At 33.7% G+C, this 21,622-nt stretch overlaps 1 protein-coding gene across 1 annotated transcript in view; it reads right to left on the reverse strand.

The window, feature by feature from the left end:
- BRIP1 (BRCA1 interacting helicase 1) overlaps window positions 1-21,622 on the reverse strand; it is a 110,052-nt gene that overhangs the window by 48,167 nt on the left and 40,263 nt on the right. The window contains 5 exon segments of the mRNA XM_054574815.1: window positions 10,328-10,489; window positions 12,909-13,049; window positions 13,165-13,330; window positions 15,707-15,861; window positions 20,926-21,058. Of these exon segments, the coding sequence (XP_054430790.1) occupies window positions 10,328-10,489; window positions 12,909-13,049; window positions 13,165-13,330; window positions 15,707-15,861; window positions 20,926-21,058 (757 nt within the window).

Raw genomic sequence — 21,622 nt, forward strand, 5'->3', positions numbered from 1 at the left:
ATTTAACCAAGGGGTAAAACACTTGTATACAGAAAGCTACTAAATACTGCTAAAAGAAAATAAAGAAACATAAATAAATGGAAAGATATCACATGTTCATAGATTAGGACCTACTACTGTCAATATGACAATACTATCCAATGTGCAGATTCAGTGCAATTCCTACCAAAATCCCCAACATGTTCTTCGCAGAAATAGAAAAACCCATCTTAAAATTCATACAGAATCATAAGTGACCTGGAATAGCCCAAACAATCTTGAAAGAAAACAAACAACATTGGAGGACTCACATTTCCTAATTTCAAAACTTACTACAAAGTTACAGCAATCAGTGTGCTACTGCCCAGGGACAGAAATGCAGACCAGTGGAGCAGAGAGTGCAGAGAGAAACCCTCACGTATTTGATCAACTGATTTTCGGCCAGAGTACCACGACCATTCAATGGGGAAAAGGGAGTCTTTTCAACATATGATACTGAGGAAACTGAATATCCACTTAACAAAAAAATAAATAAAGTTAGACTTTGCCTACACCGTAAACAAATTAACCTAAAAATACCAAACACCTGAATATAAGACCTAAAACTATAAAACTGTTAGAAAACAATCATAGGGCAATACCTTCAGGACACTGAACTTGGCAATTATCTCCTGGATATGACACCAAAAGCATGGGTAACAAAAGAAAAATAGAAATTGGACTTCATGAAAATATAAAAACTTTGTATATTAAAGAAAACTATCAAGAAAGTGAAAAGGTAATCCACAAAAATGGAAGGACATATTTACAATTCATATATGTGATACGAGGTAATATCCAGTAAAGACTACCTACAACGCAAAACCAATTAATCCAATTCAAAAATGGGCAAAGGATTTGAATTTACTCTTCTTCAAAGATATATAAATGGCACAAAATAGCACAAAGATATATAAATAAGCACAAAAAGATGCACAACTTCATTAATTAAAACTACAATGAGATACTACCTCACATCCATTAGGACGGCTATTATCAAAATAACAGAAAATAGGTGTTGGCAAAGATGTGCAGAAATTGGAATCCTTGTACTTTACACTGTCAGTAGGAATGTAAATTAGTGCGGGCACTGTGATAAATGGTTTGATTGTTCCTCAAAGAGTTTATAAAATAAAATTCCGTATGATCCAGCAAGGTATATCACCTTGAAGAAACTGAAGGTAGGGACTTAAACAGATAGTTGTATATCATTGTTCATAGCAGTTATTATTCACAATAGCCAAAAGGAGGAAAAAACCCAAGCTGTCATCAACAGATGAATGATACACAAACTAGTATATACATACAATAAAATAGTATTCAGTCATAAAAAGGAATGAAATTCTAATACATGCTACCATGTGGATGAACTTTGAAGACATAATGGTAAGTTAAGTAAGCCAAATACAAAAGGAAAAATAGTGTATGATTTTATTTTTATGGTACCTAAAATAGAAAAATTGATAGAGAAAGTAAGTAGAGTAAGAGTTGCCAAGGCTTAAGGGTGGAAAGAATGAGGAGTTATTGTTTAATGGATACAGAATTTCTGATTGCAATGATGAAAATGTTTTGGAAGAGGATAGTAGTGATGGTTGTATAACATTGTAAACATACTTAATACCACTAAATTGTACAATTAAAAATAGTTAAACAGCAAATTTTGTTATGTATATTTTACCACCATTTTTAAATTGAAAATAAAACACACCCACATATGTACAAAAATAAATACATACTACACTGTAGTATAAATGAATAAATTAGTAACACATGTATCAACAAGAATGAACACAAATCTATAGGTATTGAGTTAAAAAAGCAAATTACAGATAACATACAAATGATTTTATTCATACAAAAGTCAAAAACATTAAGCACATATATAAACCACTTTTTTAAAAATAATCAACACTAATATCTTTAAGGATAAGCAGATATAATTGTGAAGGTGTACTTGGAGGCTTTAATGTAGGCATAATGTCCTATTTCTTGGTGAATACTTAGATGTTAATTTTATTATTATTTGAAATGTACATATTAAGTTTATACATTACACACATATTTCACAATTTAAAAACATAAAGACTAAAAACAACACTATTCTGATATTAATATTGGTGAGTTAGAGGGGTTAGAATGGGAACATTTAGGCTACTCATACAATAATCCAGAGATGTATGTAGCTTGAATTAGAAAGTGTTAAAAAAAAATTACACAAACTAGAGAGGAAGGAAAAATATGCAGCACAACCCTTCAATTTCATCTGGAGGCAAAAACCTATCCAAGGATTATATAGGGAAATGCATTTGACTGAACTCACTGTTTACTGTTAAGATCTAGACTTATTGAAGTTATTTTAACTTACCATATTTTTGTCCAGTAGAAACACAAATAATTTCTGTCTAGAAAAGATAACCCTAAAGGTTACAGTTTATTAGCCTATAGTACAATAACCAGTTTTGTACCCAGGCCTGCAATCTTATATTCCATTCTCTTACTAAATTGCCTGTAAGTACATAGCTCCTTTAAATACTCTCTGAATCAGCCTTAACATCTATTCATTTCCTCATTAATCAATAAATTGAATAAACTCTGACAGACATTCACTTTACACATGAGTCATGATTTCGCCTTTTTGAAAATAATATTGTAGAGAAAGTGAGCAGATTATGAAATATTGGACTGGCCATAAAGTTCATTTGGTTTTTTCCCAAAAGATGGTTTTAGTAGTGCTTAGTTGTCTTTACCTCATTTGAAAAAATTTTGTTAGATTGTATTGTGACAGCTGTCTTTTCAGCTTGCATTTAAAAAGAAACTTATCAAAATTGGTGAATTTCTGTGTAGCCATTTCAATATTGAAGATGGAAGAAAATATGCAACATTTTCAGCATCATATTATGCTTTATTATTTCAAGAAAGGTAAAAACACAAATGAAAGGCAAAAAAAGATGTGTGCACTGTATGAAGAAGTTGCTGTTACCAATCAAACATAATAAAAGTGGTTTGTGAAGTTTTGTGCTGGAGGTTTCTCACTGGACAATGTTTCGCAATCAGGTAGACCAGTTGATATTGATAGTGATCAAATCGAGACATTAATTGAGAACAATCAATGTTATGTTGCATGGGATATAGCCGACATACTCAAAATATCCAAATCAATAAAGTTATTGGTGAAACTGGAAACTGTATCCTTTATTTTATGTAGAAAACCTAACAGACTTCTTAGCCAACCCAATGTTTAAAATTAAAATGATCATGCCCTCTGGTTATCTGATTGGTCCATACATAGATTGTGGTACCATTCACTCATAAAAGCAACAGTAGAAAACAGCAAAGATTGGGGGGAAAGTCTACAAATTTTGACTTGGAATTTCTTTATAATAATCTGGTAGATGTAAGACACTGTTTCTCTGAGTTTTGTGAACCATTCTAACAAATTAACTGAACCCAAGGAGGGGTTTGTGGGAACCTCCAATTTATAGCCAGTCAGTCAGAGGCACAGGTACAATCTGGATCTGAGATTGGCGCTGGAAGTGGAGGAAGTCTTGTGAGACTGAGCCCTTTATCTGTGGGATCAGATGCTCCCTCTAGGTGGGTAGTGTCAGAATTCAGTTAAATTGTAGCTGGGGTCAAAGAATTGGTTGATGCATAAAAACCCATACATCGAGAGTCCTAAGTGAAGTTGTGTTGTAGATTACTGAGAATAGAGGAGAAACACACAAGCGAGTTTTTTCTTTAGAGTGTGGCACGGACAGGAGAGAGCAGAACTGAATTATAAACTAGGAACCCAAACAATAAATGTTACTGACAGAACGCACATAGGTGAGATTGACCCGCAGTAGACTACACATAAAGAAAAAGGCCCGCTAAGAAAACCTTACTCCCTCTATCATACTGCACATCCAATCTATCAGCAAATCCTGCCAGCGCTACTTGCAAATATATCTAGACTCCTAAAATACCGCTGCCACCGTGGTCCGAGGTACCACCATCTCTCACGTGAATTACTGCAGTAGTCTCCTACGTAGTCATCTTACTCTCTACAGCGCATTCCGCACCCCAGCCAGCATAATCCCTTTAAAGTTAAGTCTACAGCTTCAAATGGCTTCCTACTGCATTTAGAAAATATAGCAAAAAATACTGATTATTTTGATGAAAATAGTCTATAGCAAATTTGCAGTTTGAGATAACAAAATGTTTATGTCTACAGCCTTTCCATCACCTCTGCAGGTGGCACTCAGACTTCACGTTTATATGCCTCAGTCACTTCCCCTTGCCAGAGAAATTATACAAATTAACTAAACACACACAAAATTCAGCTGATTTTTAAATTCTCTTAAGTACCCCAACTAGGTACCTAAAAGTCAAATAACAAAGGGAAGTACACTGACGCAGAGCCAGCTCTCAGGTTTTAAGACTTACGTATATGAAAAATGTAAAGTATCTCTGTTATAAAATCATTTACTTAGCTCATAAAGAACAAATACTGTTCACACACTGAGAGACTAGCCCACGTACAGTGATAAATGATTTCACCTACTATTTGGTGTTCACATCATTTCACTTGGATTTGGTAAACTCGGAGACTTTTTTTAAGTCAGGTCTCACAAATTAAAAGACACTTTGGAATGTTATTTCCTTATCTGGTTATTGTCATTTTACTTTTTCAAACTTCTTAAAACCGGTATCTCACTAGGGAGGCCGAAAGTTAGAATGCAACCTAGTGGGGAAATCCTGCATTTGCTCAATGTCTATAGCTTTTACACAGTTCCAGATGTTCAGTACATTAATAATGCACTAACTCAAAGCCTCTTTTTGAAACTTTAGAAAGTGCAAATTGCATTAAAACCTCTTTGCCCTCATTAATGGTATTGTTACAATCCTAGTCCTCTGGAAAATGTTTTTTGGCATGTGTTTAACTTTATAATATTGCCATTTACTCACTTTAATAGCCAGTACTCAAGTCTTAATGCTTTTAATAGGCCTGCCTAAACAGACTACCATCTTTTGTAATCTTTTTCACATAATTTACTTACACGTAAAACCTGTCATATTTTTCCATCTGAAGATGATTCTTCACTATTCATTTCATGAGGTACTAATATTTAAGAATGTTTACTCTCTTTTATTCAGTTATATGTACCTATAGATGGCACACATTAGGAATAAACTACAGTTCCTTATAAATAATAATAAAACCTGAAAATAAAGTAGCAGCGTTTTTCATAACTTTAAGTTACAGTACAAATGAATATATCCTTAAGCCTTGCTGTATTCAAACATAAAATATAAGAAAACCAAAAGTATGAATTTCTATTGAAACAACTTACTACACTCTACCTATTTGGTGATACCTGATTCAGCGCCATCACCTTAAGAGGCTCAGCTATATTTCAGGATCAAACTTTCAACAAATTTGGATGCAGGCAGTAATGTACTAGGAAGAATATTATGGAGGAATACCATCCTGAAGTGAGAGTAAGTTCCCTTTTACTTGTTGCCAATCTAAATAAAAATGAAAGGTTCTCCAGTCCTCTCTCATAAGGAAAATTCCCTTGCATAATTTTGTTAAAAGAACAAGGGCTCTGAAAATCTTAAGAGCTACACTACTGATACTGATATGCTTACTTATAGTCATTTATTGATATGTTCTGATAAAAATATACAATACTTATAATTAAAAAAATTCAAATAAAATAGAATTTCAAAAACAACTCATACTGTTCCTCATGATAATCTACTTTGTTGAAATCTCTTGGACAGAAAACAATAAAGAACCAATAGCTATTTGTGTGGAACAAATCCCTGACTCTTTAGAACATAAATTCTGAATTTCTTTTGATTGATCAACAAAGTTAAGTTCATCAATGTCTGAAGAAAACATTTGGTTAAAATGCATATATTTTACCGGTTTTGCTACTTTAGAGTTACGAAGTATTGGCTTACTAAATGTGGCAGAAATCTGAACAAGTAACTCATAAGATATTTACACCTTAGCTAGAAGCTGAAAACCTGTAAGACACATTAAGCAGATAAAATAAGTACAGCATGTATTTATGAACACAGATGGAAAGAAATGGATGAATCAAGTAAACACTTAATATTCAAGATATACTACATATGCATGGACCACCAAAAATTCAAGATATAGTAAATATACCTGAGTCATATAAAACACTCAATATTCGTGAAATATTAATTTAGCTACCCATCGTGGCTCGTGTAGACTCTGCACAAGTAAGGCAAATGCAATCCACAGTTGCTCAGTAGGCTAACTGGTGAACTACAGGTACGGCCAAATGCACTTGCTCCTACTTTTTAATAAAAGTGTGTCATTAGTCTTGAGCACTTTCCATCTATTGGGCCATCTTGCTCAAACCTCATTTCTAGTCTCTGTAAACACCATCTACAAGGAAAGCTTATGTAGCAAAGAGAGAAATCCATAATTCAGGATTTAGGTAATATGGTCCTTCTACCCACTTGGACTCTATCCTAAAAGTGTCTACTCTCAACTCTTCCCCTTTGCTCTGTGTATGTTTTAAATTTATTTAATAAACTATATGATTCAAGCATCTCAACTTTTTGGTCTGTCAGCTTCTCTCTGTCCCATTACTTCTGGGATAGCTTGATAAGGGTGTTTGGAGGCTACCACTGCACCAAGGTTATTTCCCATCTGATAATACCCAAAATTATTTAAATTTGAAAACTGCCAATCTGAAATGTCAAGCCAAAGCAGAAAACCCACTGGTCGCTATTACAAAGATTAACTATACATGAGCATTAACGATTGTAACCAACGCCCTGGCCAGGTAGCTTAGTTGTTTAGCACATCATTCCAATACACCAGGGTTGTGTTCAATCCCCGGTCAGAATGCATAAAAGAGTGAACCAATAAATGCATAAATAATTGAATGCGACAATAAATTGATGTGTATCTACCTCTTGGTCTCTCCTTTCCTCTCTCTAAAATCAATAAATAAAAATTAAAATAAATAAATAATTTTTAAACAAGATTGTAACCAAGCCCTGGCCAAGTGGCTCAATTAGTTGGAGCATTGTCCCCTATACTAAAGGTTGTGGGTTTGATTCCCAGTCAGGGCATATACCTAGGTTGTGGATTCAATTACTGGTTGGGGCACATATGGGAGGTAACTGGTCCACTGATGGCTCAGTTTCTCTCTCACATCAATATTTCTCTCTCAAATCAATGTTTTTCTTCTCTCTTGCTCGCTCGCTCCTGCTCCCTCTCCCTCCCTCCTTTCCTCCCTCCCTCCTTTCCTCCCTCCCTCCTCTCTCTCTCTAAAAACCAATAAAAAACATAAGCTTGAGTGAGGGTTAAAAAGTTAAAACGGTAAATTTTATGTTATACATATTTCACCACAATAAAAATAAATGAACAGAGGAATAGATCAAAGATTTGAGGAGCCTCTGAGGTGTGGAACTGGAAAGTGCGGAAGAGTGAGGCAGGGAATTATTGGTTTTCATTATAATTGTCTTATTATTATTTATTTATGACAATCAATTTGATAATAAAACCTTGAAAAATTATAATAATGAATTCAATAAGTGAAAAACTGGAGGAATTTTTATATGTATTATAGAGTTACTATCCAAGCAATATACTAAAAATTTGTAAAAAAGTATATTTAAATGTTATAATCTCTAAAGTCACCCAATAAGCAACAGTCAATTTCAATAACTATAAAATTAATACTGTCTTATGTCTACTCCAAAAAATTAAATTAGGAGGTGACATTCCATTTATTTGCAGACTATTACTTTCCTTCTATCAAGTGATAGTATTTCACCTCAATATATCAATAATTAGAATATATTTTAAACTACTAAAACTGGCTCATGAAAATTAAATCATTTGAGAACACTGGTACCAGAAGGTATGGTGTGTTACTCAACAAACAGGCTGTTTTCTTTTCCACTGTAACTTTCTCATTGACAATTATATTATTGTCCATTTAAATAACTTACATAAGATTTGGTTCTCCTCTATATACATCAAGAAAAGAAAACATACCAAGCCAGTTCCTAACATATAAAGAATCATTCTTACCATGTCTTTGAAGCCTAGCAAAAAAAATGAAATTATTCATTTACTCAACTGGGCATTTCCTGGCTCACTTTTTACGACTGTGATTGGAAAATATAAAAGGTTTTATTAATGTGTTGAGATTTTGCTTTACTTTAGTTCCAGGCTTAATTATTGGTTTTCCTTAATATAACTATTGAGTGTAGATGTTCACACTCAGGAGTAAATACTGCTTTCTATTAAGAATTTTTAAGATGTTTATGTCCATTTTATTTTTAGAAATTCTAATAAAAAAAAACAATCTGATTAAATTCCTTCTAAAAGCAACAAAGCTAGCTAACTAGCTAACAAAGTATGTCTCTCAATCCCATTGAGGCTGCTACAACAAAATACTCCTGACTGGGTAGCTTATAAACAACAGAAATTTATTGCTTACAGTACTGGAGGCTGGAAAGTCTAAGATCAAGGCACTAGTGTTGGTCCCATTTGGTGAGGGCCCTCTTCCTCACTCATAGTTGGAGCCTTCTTGCTGTATCCCGCACATGGCAGAAGGGGCCAGTGATCTCTCTGGACCCTCTTTTGTAGGACCTTAATCTTATTCAAAAGGAATTTTTGTCTCATGACTTAAGCACCTCCAAAAGGCCCCACTACCTAATGTCATCACCTTTGGGATTTTCAACATATAAAATTAGGGGGGACACAATCGAACCATAGCAGTATGTATATAGGTGGAAAGACAGTAAAAAAGTCAAAATCAGTATTTCCATTGAAATATGTTGCTTATACTATTATCCTTACATATATAACTTCATATGAAAAAAAGAAAAAGAAATTGCTACTTCTCTACATTGGAATTTAGCTTTGATTTTGATAAATATATTACTCTCACAAATTACATGTGGTTTTAATTCTTTGTATATTGGGACTAAAATATATTACATAACTCAATTTAACTGAAGAAAATATTAAGAATCAGAGTGAATCTAAAAACAAGAAAAAAGATCATTTCTTCTAGCCAGATACATGAAGTAAACAGGCAACAAAGAAAGTTGACTTTAGATTCAGATTACTGAAACTTTCAAAAGTGTAATTTATGAAAGCAAGCCCTGACTGGTGTGGCTTAGTGAAATGAGCACCGGCCTGTGAATCAAAGGGTCACTGGTTCGACTCCCAGTCAGGGCACCACTTGGGGGCATGTGAAAGGCAACCACACATTGATGTTTTTTTCCCTCTCTTTCTCCCTCCCTTTCCCTCTCTCTAAAAATTAATCAATAAAATCTAAAAAGAAGTGAAAAAGAATGTTCCTTTTCCCTTCAACTATGAGAATATCAAGTTGCCTCTAAAAATAAAAATCCTATACATATCAATTGTCCTCTTACAAGGGTATATAACGAACATTGCTTAAAAACATTTTTAGTCTTTTAGACTCTCAAGGAAAACAGTGATAGAACAATCAGTCAGTAAAAGTGCCTCAATCAATAAACAAGGAAAACGATATATGATATTTAGAAAACTATAATTCCCCTGCCTTGCTTCTGATCCCAGGAAGCTTATCATGGTAATCCCACATGACTTTCTAAAGGCAAAAGATAGTGGGCATGCGGACTGGTGCCGCCGCTATGGACAGCAGTATGGAGTTGCCTCAAAAAATTAAAAATAGAACTCCCTTATGACCCAGCAGTTCCACTTCTGGGGATTTTATCCAAAGAAACCCAAAACACTAATTCAAAAGAATATATATATATATATTCCTGTGTTTATTGCAATGTTATTTACAATAGTCAAGATCTGGAAGCAGCCCAAGTGTCACCAGTAGATGAGTGGGTAAAACAGCTATGGTATATTCACACAATGGACTGCTACTCAGCCACAGAAAAGAAGAAAATTTTACCCTTTATGACAGCATGGATGGACCTGGAGAACATTATGCTAAGTGAAATAAACCAGTCAGAGACAAGCACCATATGATTTCACTCACCTGTGGAATATAATGAACAAGCTGCACTAACAAGCAAAATAGAGACAGGCTTACAGATAGAGAGCAGGTGACAGACAGCCCAGGATGGGCGCAGGGACTGGGGAGTGGAAGAATCAAGCAAAATCAAAAAAGAACTCTTGAACACAGACAATAGTGTGGTGACTGAGGGGTGGGGGGTGTGCAGTTGGAAGAGGGTATAAGGGGGATAAATGGTAATGGGACATAATACAATAAAAATAAACTTAAAAATAATGACAATGACATTTTAAAAATAAATATTCCCTTACCTTGTAAGATGGCAAGAAACACAAAATTCCTTGGCTCATGGTCTGGCACACGGATAACACAAGTGCCCCCACTTCATCCTGGAACTCAAATGTTTCTGTGTGCTGGAAGGTAGCACAGAGACTCCGACCCCTGGGGCCTGACCCAATGGTGCCGACCCAAACCTAGAATATAAATATATCAGTATTAGAGTTATGCCTAAACTAGGCAGGCAAAAGAGCAATTAGTTGGGAGCCTTAATTACCTACATGACAGAAGAAGATCAAGCAACAAGTTTAGAGGAACTCTATTTCTAAATTGTTGGGGAACGGGTTTCTATTACTTTTATATTTATAATTATATAGAGATTTAATTCATAGAAGTTTTACTTTTAGGCAGATCATTGAATTCTCCTTGGATGAAAGCAAAAAGGGTTTCACTCATCTATTCCCTAAATAGTCTGCATGATTAAACATGGAACAGAATTTTGTTGGATGATGGGGACAAATGAAGTGGATAAATCAAAAAGAGTTCCAAAATACTAAAGGTGAGGGCTGGTATGATCTCCTGTAGGCAAGTTTCTAAGACTCAACCATGACAGAAACTACTCTTTCACAAATTCAAGGATGCTCAACCACCTATAGTCATAAAATATCAAACCCACCAAATTTTACAGTTCTATTCAATTCCTTTCACTCATACAAATATAACATTAGTGTAGTTAATTTGATAAAGAACAAACTCTATTAGTAATATACAGATAATACAAACACCTCAGATTGCTGAAAAGTGCAATAGTACTGTATTTTAAAATGTGAGATTGAAGTACATTTTGCAAGATGACATCTGACAAATACCACCTTAACCGAGTATTACTTAAATGATCAACTAGTAACACGAAAAACTGATACTACGTTTCCTGATATAGTGTAATGAAAAGTAACAATACAACCTATATAATATTCTTACCAAACTGTTTAACCTGAATCTTATCATGAGGAAACAATCAGATAAATCCAGATTATAAGCCATTCCTCAAGACAGCTGGTGACTTGAATTCTTTATAAAATGTCAGAAAGATTGAAAAAAAGAGCAGGATAACTGTTTTGACAATCAAAGAGACATGAAAACCAAATGCAATATGTAATACTTATTTGGATCCTGGATTAAGAATAAGAAAAATGAATAGGATAAAAGGCATTTGGAGAGTAACTGGAGAAATATAAATATTGGCTCTATTGTATCAATATTACATTTCTTGGGCATGATCATGGCATTATGGTTATGAAAGATTAGGTACTTATTCTTAGGAGAGACATGCCTTTAAACTAATTAAAGGCAAACTGTCATTATGTTTACACCTTACTTTTTAATAGTTTACCCAAAAATGTGCCATATATGTATTATATATGGATATAATATACATGGATATTATATATTGCACATGCCCATATGTAATTTTTAACATTTTGCAATATTTCTCTTCTCTGGCACACGTGCATGTGTGTGTGTGTATAGAAAATGTTAACAATTAATGAATCTAGGTGAAGAGTATAAGATGCTCACTATATGAATATCGTTTTCTACTTTTCCAAAGTTTATAATTTTTAATATAAAAATTTGGGGGAATCAACAAATGAATGAACACATAGGCTCATATATGATGTATTTACTAATAACTTCCCATATTTATTTGAGCCTTTAAAGAGAGCAGATTTAAAATATGGAACATATATTCTTCCTTCACTACTGTTTATAGCAATGCTTGTAAACAGCAGCACTCTGACATTTTGGAAAGCGCAATTCCTAGTTACATAGGAGCTCATCATTCAGGCTCTCAACTACTAAATGCCAGTAGTACCTCCCAAGTAACTGTGAGCAACAAAAATGTCTCCACAAATAAATACCTTGATTGAAAATTACACCTTCATAAAGTATTAGAATAGTGTTAGGCACAGAGGTGGTGTTAAACATGTAGCTAACCATTTTAAAATACTTCATAAAAAGAAATAGAAGAGATCAACACATAATAATTAAAGCATTCCTAGGAAAACTAAAATAACATTTATATGGTATTGTTATAAAAATTAAAATCTTAAGTCATGGGACTCATAAGTGTATTTCTAATTCATTTCAGATATCAAACGTGCTGAACAATTGCTAACTAATGCCAGATATTAATCTAGGTGCAGTGGAAGAATGTGGACATAATAAGAAGAAAAAGGATGCACCATAGTCTCATCGAAAAGAGAAACACATAAACAAACAATTAAACAATAGGAACTATAATAAAGAAGTTGAATTTTGTTTTGCTTTTAATTTTCCCTTAAAAACACTACAACATTTAAATTAGGAAATTGTAATATAGTCTTTGCATGCAAAGTGTACTTTTTTACTTACTGAGTCAAAAGAATTTGTTAGTATTTCCTTTTTGTTGACACTATCAAGGCAGGTTTTCTTTTATTCTAAAACTGAAATGTGGAATTTCCTATCAGGATCTGTTTGCTACTACTTAGGTATCTTACAATTTGTTTATGTAGAATTATATTGAAGTAAGGAAAAAAAAAAAGAAGACTGAAAGCCTTCAAAAAAAAAAATCCTAACCTGTGAGCTATTAATGATATGATTAGCTTCCAATTGGATAGTAAATGTAACACCAAGTTCTGATGAAAAGGATTTCATTGGTGATAATGTTCCAGATGTCAAAATAATCGTCCACACTTTGCCATTAATATCCGAAAAGGCCTAGAAGGAAACAACATTGAATATATAAAATCATCTTTAAAGAAGTCAAACATATTTATTTAATTGTTTGTATTGAGTTAGGAGACAGAATTTTCATACATAACAGTCAGCTTACCACAGCTGGATTTAAGCACCAAAAGTTTAGCACATGAACTGCAACTTTCTGTCGTGAACGTTTCTTATTTTTTGGTACAGCAAAGAACCCATTTTTATCTAAAGTATCAGTCTGATTTATCCAAGAATAAGTCTGTTGAATAGCAACTTTATAATCATCTGCAAACCTAAATTAAAATAAAATGGCAAAATTTTATAAAACATATAATGTCCCAGCTATATACAACATAAAAACTGATTGTATTAAAACTATATTGAGTGGTATCTTCCCACTCAAAGATAACATTTTCCCCACCAAACAACCACCAATAATTAAACTAAGTGATTCTGATAGAAAATAAGCCATTGTTTTAGAAATATCCCCTTAACAGAGACTAGATATCATCTAATGATCCACCGTTTACCACTTTCCCTCCCTATGTTCAAATACTACATAAACCATGGCAGAGTGAGAATTAAAACCCAAGCCTCCTAACTCCTAATCCAGAGATCCTTGCACGCTATGTTACATCATTAGTTACAAAATAGATAACAGGACTATTGTTAAAGAAACTAAAAAGTGGTTTATACTTTTTTATCACATTAGAAAACAGGTAATTTTTACTGAAAGTTTAAGAAGTTTAGGAGACTAATTATAAAAATTTTAAATTCCTTTAAAATCTAGGTCTCAGTCTTCTCTATTTTTAACAAAGGTACTGAACCAGGTGACCTCTGTAACCCCATCACTTTATAATTTCTTTCAACAACAGGCTATAAACACCTAGGCTAAAGCAGAACATAATGTGGTATGCTCTACCATGTCCTCACAATATTGACAGTTAATTTCACCCTTAGAGAGATCAGATCTCAAAGTTTAAGCCAGGAACCCTAAAATCTATGGAGAAAATTTTATAAAAAGTATTGAAAGCTAAACAGTATAAAACCTAGAAGAAAACAAAGGAGGAAATCTTCATGACATCAGATTTAACCATGTTTTCAGAATAGACCAAAAGCACAAGTAGCAAAGAAAAAAACAATAAATTGGACTTCATCAAAATTTTTAAACTTTTGTATATCAAAGGACACTATCAAGAGAATGAGAGACAACTCATAGAATGGGAGGAAATTGTAGAATATTTATCTGATGCAGGATTAACATGCAGAACACAGGGTCTGGCAGAAGTAACGCCTGCTTGAGTGTGGTTCAACATCTCACCTAAAACGTCATATGGTGTGCTTGAGTGTGATATCGGTGTTACAGAATTACATACTTATGATTTTGTAAAAAAAAGGGGGGGTGTTATTTGTGCCAGACCCTGCATATAAACAACTCCTATAACCCAACAATAACAACAACAAAAAACCCAATTCAAAAATGAGCAAAGGATTTGAATAGATATTTTTTTACAATAAAGATATACGAATGGATAATAAGCACATGATAAGATGCTCAGCATCTCTAGCCATTAGAAAAATATAAGCCAAAACCACAGAAGATGCCACTATACCCATTAGGATGGCTATTATCCAAAAAAAAGTGTGGCTGCTATGAAAACCAGTAGGTTGGTTCTTCGAAAACTTAAATACACAATTTCCATATGATCCTGCAATTCCACTGCTAGGTAGATATGCAGGAGAACTGAAAGCAAGGACCCAATATGATACTTGAACATAAATGTTCACTGCAGCATTAGTCACAATAGACAAAAGGTGCAAATAAGCCAAATGTGCCTCAGCATAGGATAAAAAAATGTGTTGTGTACATGCAAGAGAATATTAGTCAGCCATATAAAGGAACCATCTTCTGAAATATAACAGGGATAAACCTTGAAAAGTGAAATAAGCCAGACACAAAAGAACAAATATATGATTCTGCTTATATGTGATACCAAGAAAGGGCAAGTCCATAGAGGTGAAAGTAGAAAAAAGATCACCAGAGGCCGTGGAGGGAGGGAAATGGGAGCTGCTTGGGCGGTATTGTTTCATGGGTGTACAGTTCCTGTCTGGGATGATGGAAAAGGTCTGAAAATGGTTAGTGGTGACGGCTGCACAACAACGTGAATCTATTTAATGCTACTGAAATGTGCACCTAAAAATGGTTAGAATGATACATTTATGTTACGCACATATTACAATTTAAAAAAAGCAAAAATACTGGAACCAGATATCGCTATAACTTAAAAAGGGGTAGTGTGGGGGAAGGTGACTACTTTTCATTTTCTACAATTCACTAAATAGAAGCTTCAAGAAATAAGAAAAAGACATTCTAATACTAGAATAAACATATGTAAACTATATTTAAGAAAAAACATAAATGCTTAAGTTTAGTCCTTGAGGACTATAAATTTAATGCTGAATTAGTATATTGACTGGTTTCAATATTCATTTCCATTACTAAAGACCAATTTCAATTAATCTGAATCTGTGCCAATAAGAGGAATATTTATACCACTTGTTTACGATTATCCTATGCACTCTTACAAAGAATACATTGAACACATGCAAAGACCCAATAAGGCTAATATTTTTAAGAGAAAAAATACTGATCAGATATCTTCATTTACCTGCTATTTTGCCTGAAAAGATAGTCAAGTACCATAAACAGTCCTTTGAGCATTATTTGAGTTGAAGCACTAATAATAGGCACTTCTCTTGCCTCCTCTTTTCCATGAATTGATAAGACTTTTTCTTCTTTTTGAAGGACAGCAGAAAAATGTCCCTATAAGAAATTACAACATTAAGTATGCTGAGGGGAGGAGAGAAGGAGAAAAACAAACTTCTCAAAACTATAATGAAACCTAAATAAAATATACATTGAAATTATGGGCAAACATTATTAATATACAAGTGCTCACAATATACTTTAGATTCCCGTATGTTCCCAAATTCTCTTCTAAGACCTTTAATAAAATTATACATTTACTTCTTCAGGCAATTAGGGTATTATTTAGTGCCCTTCAAAAGTAATGGACTATATAAATATGTACTTACCAAATGGTTTCTCCAAGGAGTTTAAAAGAGTTGATATGCCACCTAAATGACTGAATTATTTCCAGAGTACTCTGATGCTTAGAAAAATATGACTATATTATAGGAAAAATTAAAAGAATGACTCAAAGCAAATTCTAAAATTCAAATTGCAGGGTAAGGACAAGAATAGCCGAGATCATTCCAAAGGAAAAAAACAAAGTGAGAAGATATGCTCACACAGATATCAGCATTTTTCTAACAATAATTAATAAATATGACAGTTTAGATAAACAGATTTATAGAGTCCAGAAATAAATTCACACATGAACGAAAAATACATATGTGACAAAAATAGTATTACAAACAATGAGAAATGACAGACTATTTAGTAAATAATGGTGAGAAAAATCACTATCTGTACAGGAAATAAAATGGAGTCTTTACCTCATAAGATAAGCAAAAATGAATCAGACTGATTGAAAACCTGTATTAAAAAATACTTTAACACTTTCAGAAGAAAATGTAGAATGGGATAAGATTGCTGAAATTAAACTCAAATATGACAATTCACTTAAAAAACACTGATAAATCTGAATGCGCTAAAGTTAAAAAATCTTTTGAAAAATACACTATAAATAAACAAACCATAGACAGAAGAATATATATTCAATGCAATAGCAACAAAGAATTAGTATTTAGAATATATAAAAGAAATAATGAGTGATATATAAAAAGATATATGTTCAAATCAGAATTGTTTCTTATTCTGGGAAAACTGGAAACAACCTGTATTTCAAATGCCAGATTAATGAAATAGTTTAGAATACGTGCACTGACAAAAATGCTACACTGAAGCTAAACATGTAAAAGAATCTTTTTTAAAACAGGATAGTACTCATACTATATTGTTAATAAAAAAACTACAAGTAAAAATGTATCATATCAGAAATATATTTATGCTAAGCTAATATATGCACAGAAGGAATAGGTAGACATAAATCCATAATAATAATCATCTTTAAGCTGAGTATTTTTTTCTTTTGTACCTTTCTGTATTTTCCAAATTTTTTCTTTGACATATATTTTATTGGTACATTTTTAATTAAAGAATAATATATAGAATGCACTAATTTTGTATACACAGCTCACTAAACACACATACACACACGTAACTAACAAGTCATTCAGGATACAAAACATTCCTTGAATCCCACCCAAATGGTTCCCTTTCACTCCTTCTCAGCCCAAACTGCTCCTTACACCTACACCAGTGAGCCAGTATTTTGACTTCTGTTAGTATAAATATGTTAGTCTGTTCTTAAATTTCATAAAAATGAAATCATACAGTTTGTACTTTTTCAAAGGGATTTTATGTATCTATCTCTCTATCTATCTATCTATCATCTATTTTTAGAGAGAGAGGAGAAGAGGGAGAAAGAGTGGGACAGAAACACTGATGTGAGAGAGAAACATCAATCAGTTGCCTCTTGCACGTACCCTGACCGGGAGCCAAACCTGAACCTGCAACCTAAGTATGTGCCCTGACTGGGCATCGAACTAGTGGCCTTTTGCTTTGCAGGATGATGTCCAACCAACTGAGCCACACCAGTCAGGTCAGTTTGTACTCTTTCTGCCTGGTTCCTTTTACTCAACAATATGCTATAAGATTGACTCATATGGTTGTGGTGGCAGTGTATCATTTTTTAATTGCAATGTAGTAGTCTACTATATGAATATCCCACAATTAATTTATCTATTTTACTGTTGATATAAATAAACTTTAAAAAGCAAAACACTTATGCAAAAAAATCATAAAAAGATGTCACAATATTGTCCTGGCCAGTATGGCTCGGTGGTTGGAACAATCCTGTAACCAAAGGGTTGATGTTCGATTCCCGGTCAGGACACATACCTAGGTTACAGGTTCATTCCCGGTCCAGACACAGGCACATGCAACCTCTGGTCCAGATATGATCCCTGGTCCCGTGATCACCAGTCCTGGCTTGGACTCCCACTGTGGGTGCATACAAAGTCAACCAATTGATGCTTCTCTCCCATCGATGTTTCCCTCTCCCTTTCTCTCTCAAAACGCAAATGAAAATGTCCTCCAATGATGATAAAAAAAAAAAAAAGATGTCACAATATAGCAAAATATACTACACTGCATTTTTAAATGCAGGGTAAAAATTATATTTTGATTAAAATATTTATTTCAATACTCATTTGCCCAAAATGCTAGTGGTGATCATGTTGTCAATAGTTGTTATCTTTTGGGGTTCAGAAACTTCTTTAAATCAATAAGGAAAACTACAAAACTCTAATTTAAAAAATCAAAGAAAATCTAAATAAATGGAGAGATATTCCATGTTCATGGATAGAAAAATTCTGTATTACTCAGATGTCAGTTCTTCCCATCTTGATCTATAAATTCAATGCAATACCAATCAAAATCCAAACTAATTACTTTGTAAATATTGACAAACTGATCAAAGCTTATATAGAAATTCAAAAGACCCTGAAAAGCCAACACATTAATTGAAGAACAAAGTCAGAGGGCTGACACTATCTGACTTCAAGACTTACTATAAAGTGACAGTAATTAAGACAGTGTGGTATTATTGGTAAAGAACAGATAAAAAGAACCATGGAAAAAAACAGAGAGAAATATATCCACATAAATATTGTCAACTGATCTTTGACAAAGGAGCAAAGGCAATAAAATAGATCAAAATTAGTCTCCTCAAGAAATGGTGCTGGAAAAACTGGACATCCATATACAAAGAAATGAATCAGGACACAGACCTTACACTCCTCACAAATATTAACCCAAAATGGATCACAGACTTAAATGTAAAATGCAAAACTATAAAACTTCTAGAAGAAAAGATAGAAGAAAATCTAGGAGTCTTTAGATTTGGTGATGAGTTTTTAGATGCACTACCAAGAGCGTGATCCATCAAAGAAAAAGAACTGGTAAGTTGAACTTTATGAAAACTAAAAACTTATGCTCCATTAAAGATGTTGTTAACAGAATAAAAAGATGAGCCACAGGCTGGAAGAATATATTTGCAACATACATGTGATGAAGGACTTACATACAAAATATACAAAGAACTCTTAAAACTCAGCAAGAAAACAAACAACCCAATTGAAAGGTAGGCAAAAAATCTGAAAGGAACAACAGGAACTCTCATTCACTGCTGGTGGGAATGTAAAACAGAACAGCTACTTTGGAAGACGGTTTAGCAGTTTCTTGCAGAGCTAAACTTAGTCTTACTGTATAATCCAGCAAACATGCTCCTGTTTACCCAAATGAGAAGCAAGCATATCCACAGAAAAACATGCACAAAAATGTTTACACTAGCTTTATTCATAACTGCCAAAATTTGGAAACCACCTATTAGTCCTTTAATAGTAGAACGGATAAACAACTGTGTTATATACATACAATGAGTATAGTTCAGAAATAAAAAGAAATAAGCTGTCAAGCCACGAAAAGACAGAGGAACTTTAAATGCATACTGCTAAGTGAAAGAAGCCAGTCTATAGAGACTACATACTGTATAATTTCAAATACATGACATTCCAGAAAAGGCAAAATACGAAGTCAGTAAAAATACCTCTCTCTCTCTCTCTCTCTCTCTCTATCTATCTATCTCGCTCTCTCTCTCTCTCTCTCTCTGTTTCTATCTCAGTGGTTGCCAGGAGATGTCTAGCAAGGGAAATGAGATGTAGTGAAGGAATGAGTAAGTGCAACCTTAAAAGATTTTTAAGGCAGTGAAGTTCTGTATGATATTGTATTGGTAGACACATGACTATGTTAAAACTCATAGAACTGTACAACACAAAGAATGTAAACTACAGACTTCAGTAAACAATAATGTAACAATATTGGTTAAATGGTATTAATGCACTATACTATTGCATGATGTTAATAGGAGAAATAATAACATCTGTGTTGGGGGAGTAGGGTGTAGGGAGGGCTGATATATAAGTCAATAGCCTTTCTGCTAAATTTTTCTGTAAACCTAAAACAACCAGTCTAAAATGTAGTCTTTTAGCCCTGGCTGGTTTGGCTCAGTGGATTGAGAGTCAGCCTGTGAACAAAAGGGTCACCAGTTCAATTCCCAGTCAGGGGCATATGCCTGGGTTGTGAGCTAGGTCCCCAGTAGGGGGTGTGTGACAGGCAACCACACATTGATGTTTCCCTCTTTTTCATCTTCCCTTCCCCCGCTCTCTAAAAATAAATAAATAAAAACTTAAAAAAAAATAAAATGTGGACTTTTTATTTAAATAAATAAATAAGAAAGAACAAAAAGGAAAATTTGGGTGGGGGGCGGTAGTGGGAAAGAACCTGTCTGAGAATATATGTCATGAAGCTTCTATTCAGAGAAATGTACAAAAGCACATACTCATAAAATTTTGCATACAATTTGATAATGTTCACAGTATCCCATAGCCCACTCATGATCTCCATCCACCCAGGTTTATAGCCTCTAAATTAAGGAGACCAAAATATAAATTTATCCTTCCATTTTCCAAATTTTTAACTTTTACAATTAACAAAATAAATTTATGACCTAAAAATACTGACTTCTTTTATCTTTGAACAAGCAATTATTTCCTTTAAGCCTTATTTCCATCAAAGTAAATAATGCTTTTTCACCCATAATTTATGCCATCACACCTAAGATTATAAAAATTTTAAAATAAATTGCTACATTTTTTTTTTACCCTGGATAAACTTATTCACTATTAATCATTTCTAAATCACTGAATGAATTTTCTCAGGTGGGGGAAAAAAAAATCTTACCTGCAAAATGGGAAAAGTATCAGTGGTGATACCCATTTTGTGTAAATTTAAGAGCATTTCACTTCCACTCCATATTTTACAGGATGATTCATAATCCCGCTCCACAAGCTGTTCAGAGTTTGCTTCTAACCAACTGGAATAAAATAAAACAATTCCATCAACAAGTATCATTCTATGTGCACTTTTTTTTAATGAATTTTTTTTTAATTTGTTTATTTTTAGAGAGAGGGGAAGGGAGGGAGAAAGAGGGGGAGAGAAACCTCAATGTGTGGTAGCCTCTCACACACCGCCCCGCACTGGGGACCTGGCTCACAACCCAGGCATGTGCCCTAGACTGGGAATGAACCCGTGACTCTGGTTCGCAGGTTGGCACTCAATCCACTGAGCCACACCAGCCAGGGCATATGTGCACCATTTTCATAGAACAGAGAATTAACTGAGATACAGTAATCTGTATTCCTTGAAGCTCTTAGGACACAAAAGTGGACTAAGATGTTTTTAAAAGCATGCATATCCAGATTTGAAAAAAAAAAAACCCAACAACAAAAAACAAAAAAAAACATTTACATAGCTAAAAAGCAAGCTTTTATTCAGAAAAGAAAAACATGCATGTCATTTCCTAATTGCATTTTGTGGATTCACACTTCTTTACTTGACTATCTCTACAAAAGAGACCCATGTCTCAGGGCTCACCCCA

This window comes from Pteronotus mesoamericanus, unplaced genomic scaffold, assembly GCF_021234165.1.
Source record: "Pteronotus mesoamericanus isolate MK-2021 breed Mesoamerican mustached bat unplaced genomic scaffold, CSHL_Meso_final contig_269, whole genome shotgun sequence".
In the NCBI taxonomy this organism is placed as follows: domain Eukaryota; kingdom Metazoa; phylum Chordata; class Mammalia; order Chiroptera; family Mormoopidae; genus Pteronotus; species Pteronotus mesoamericanus.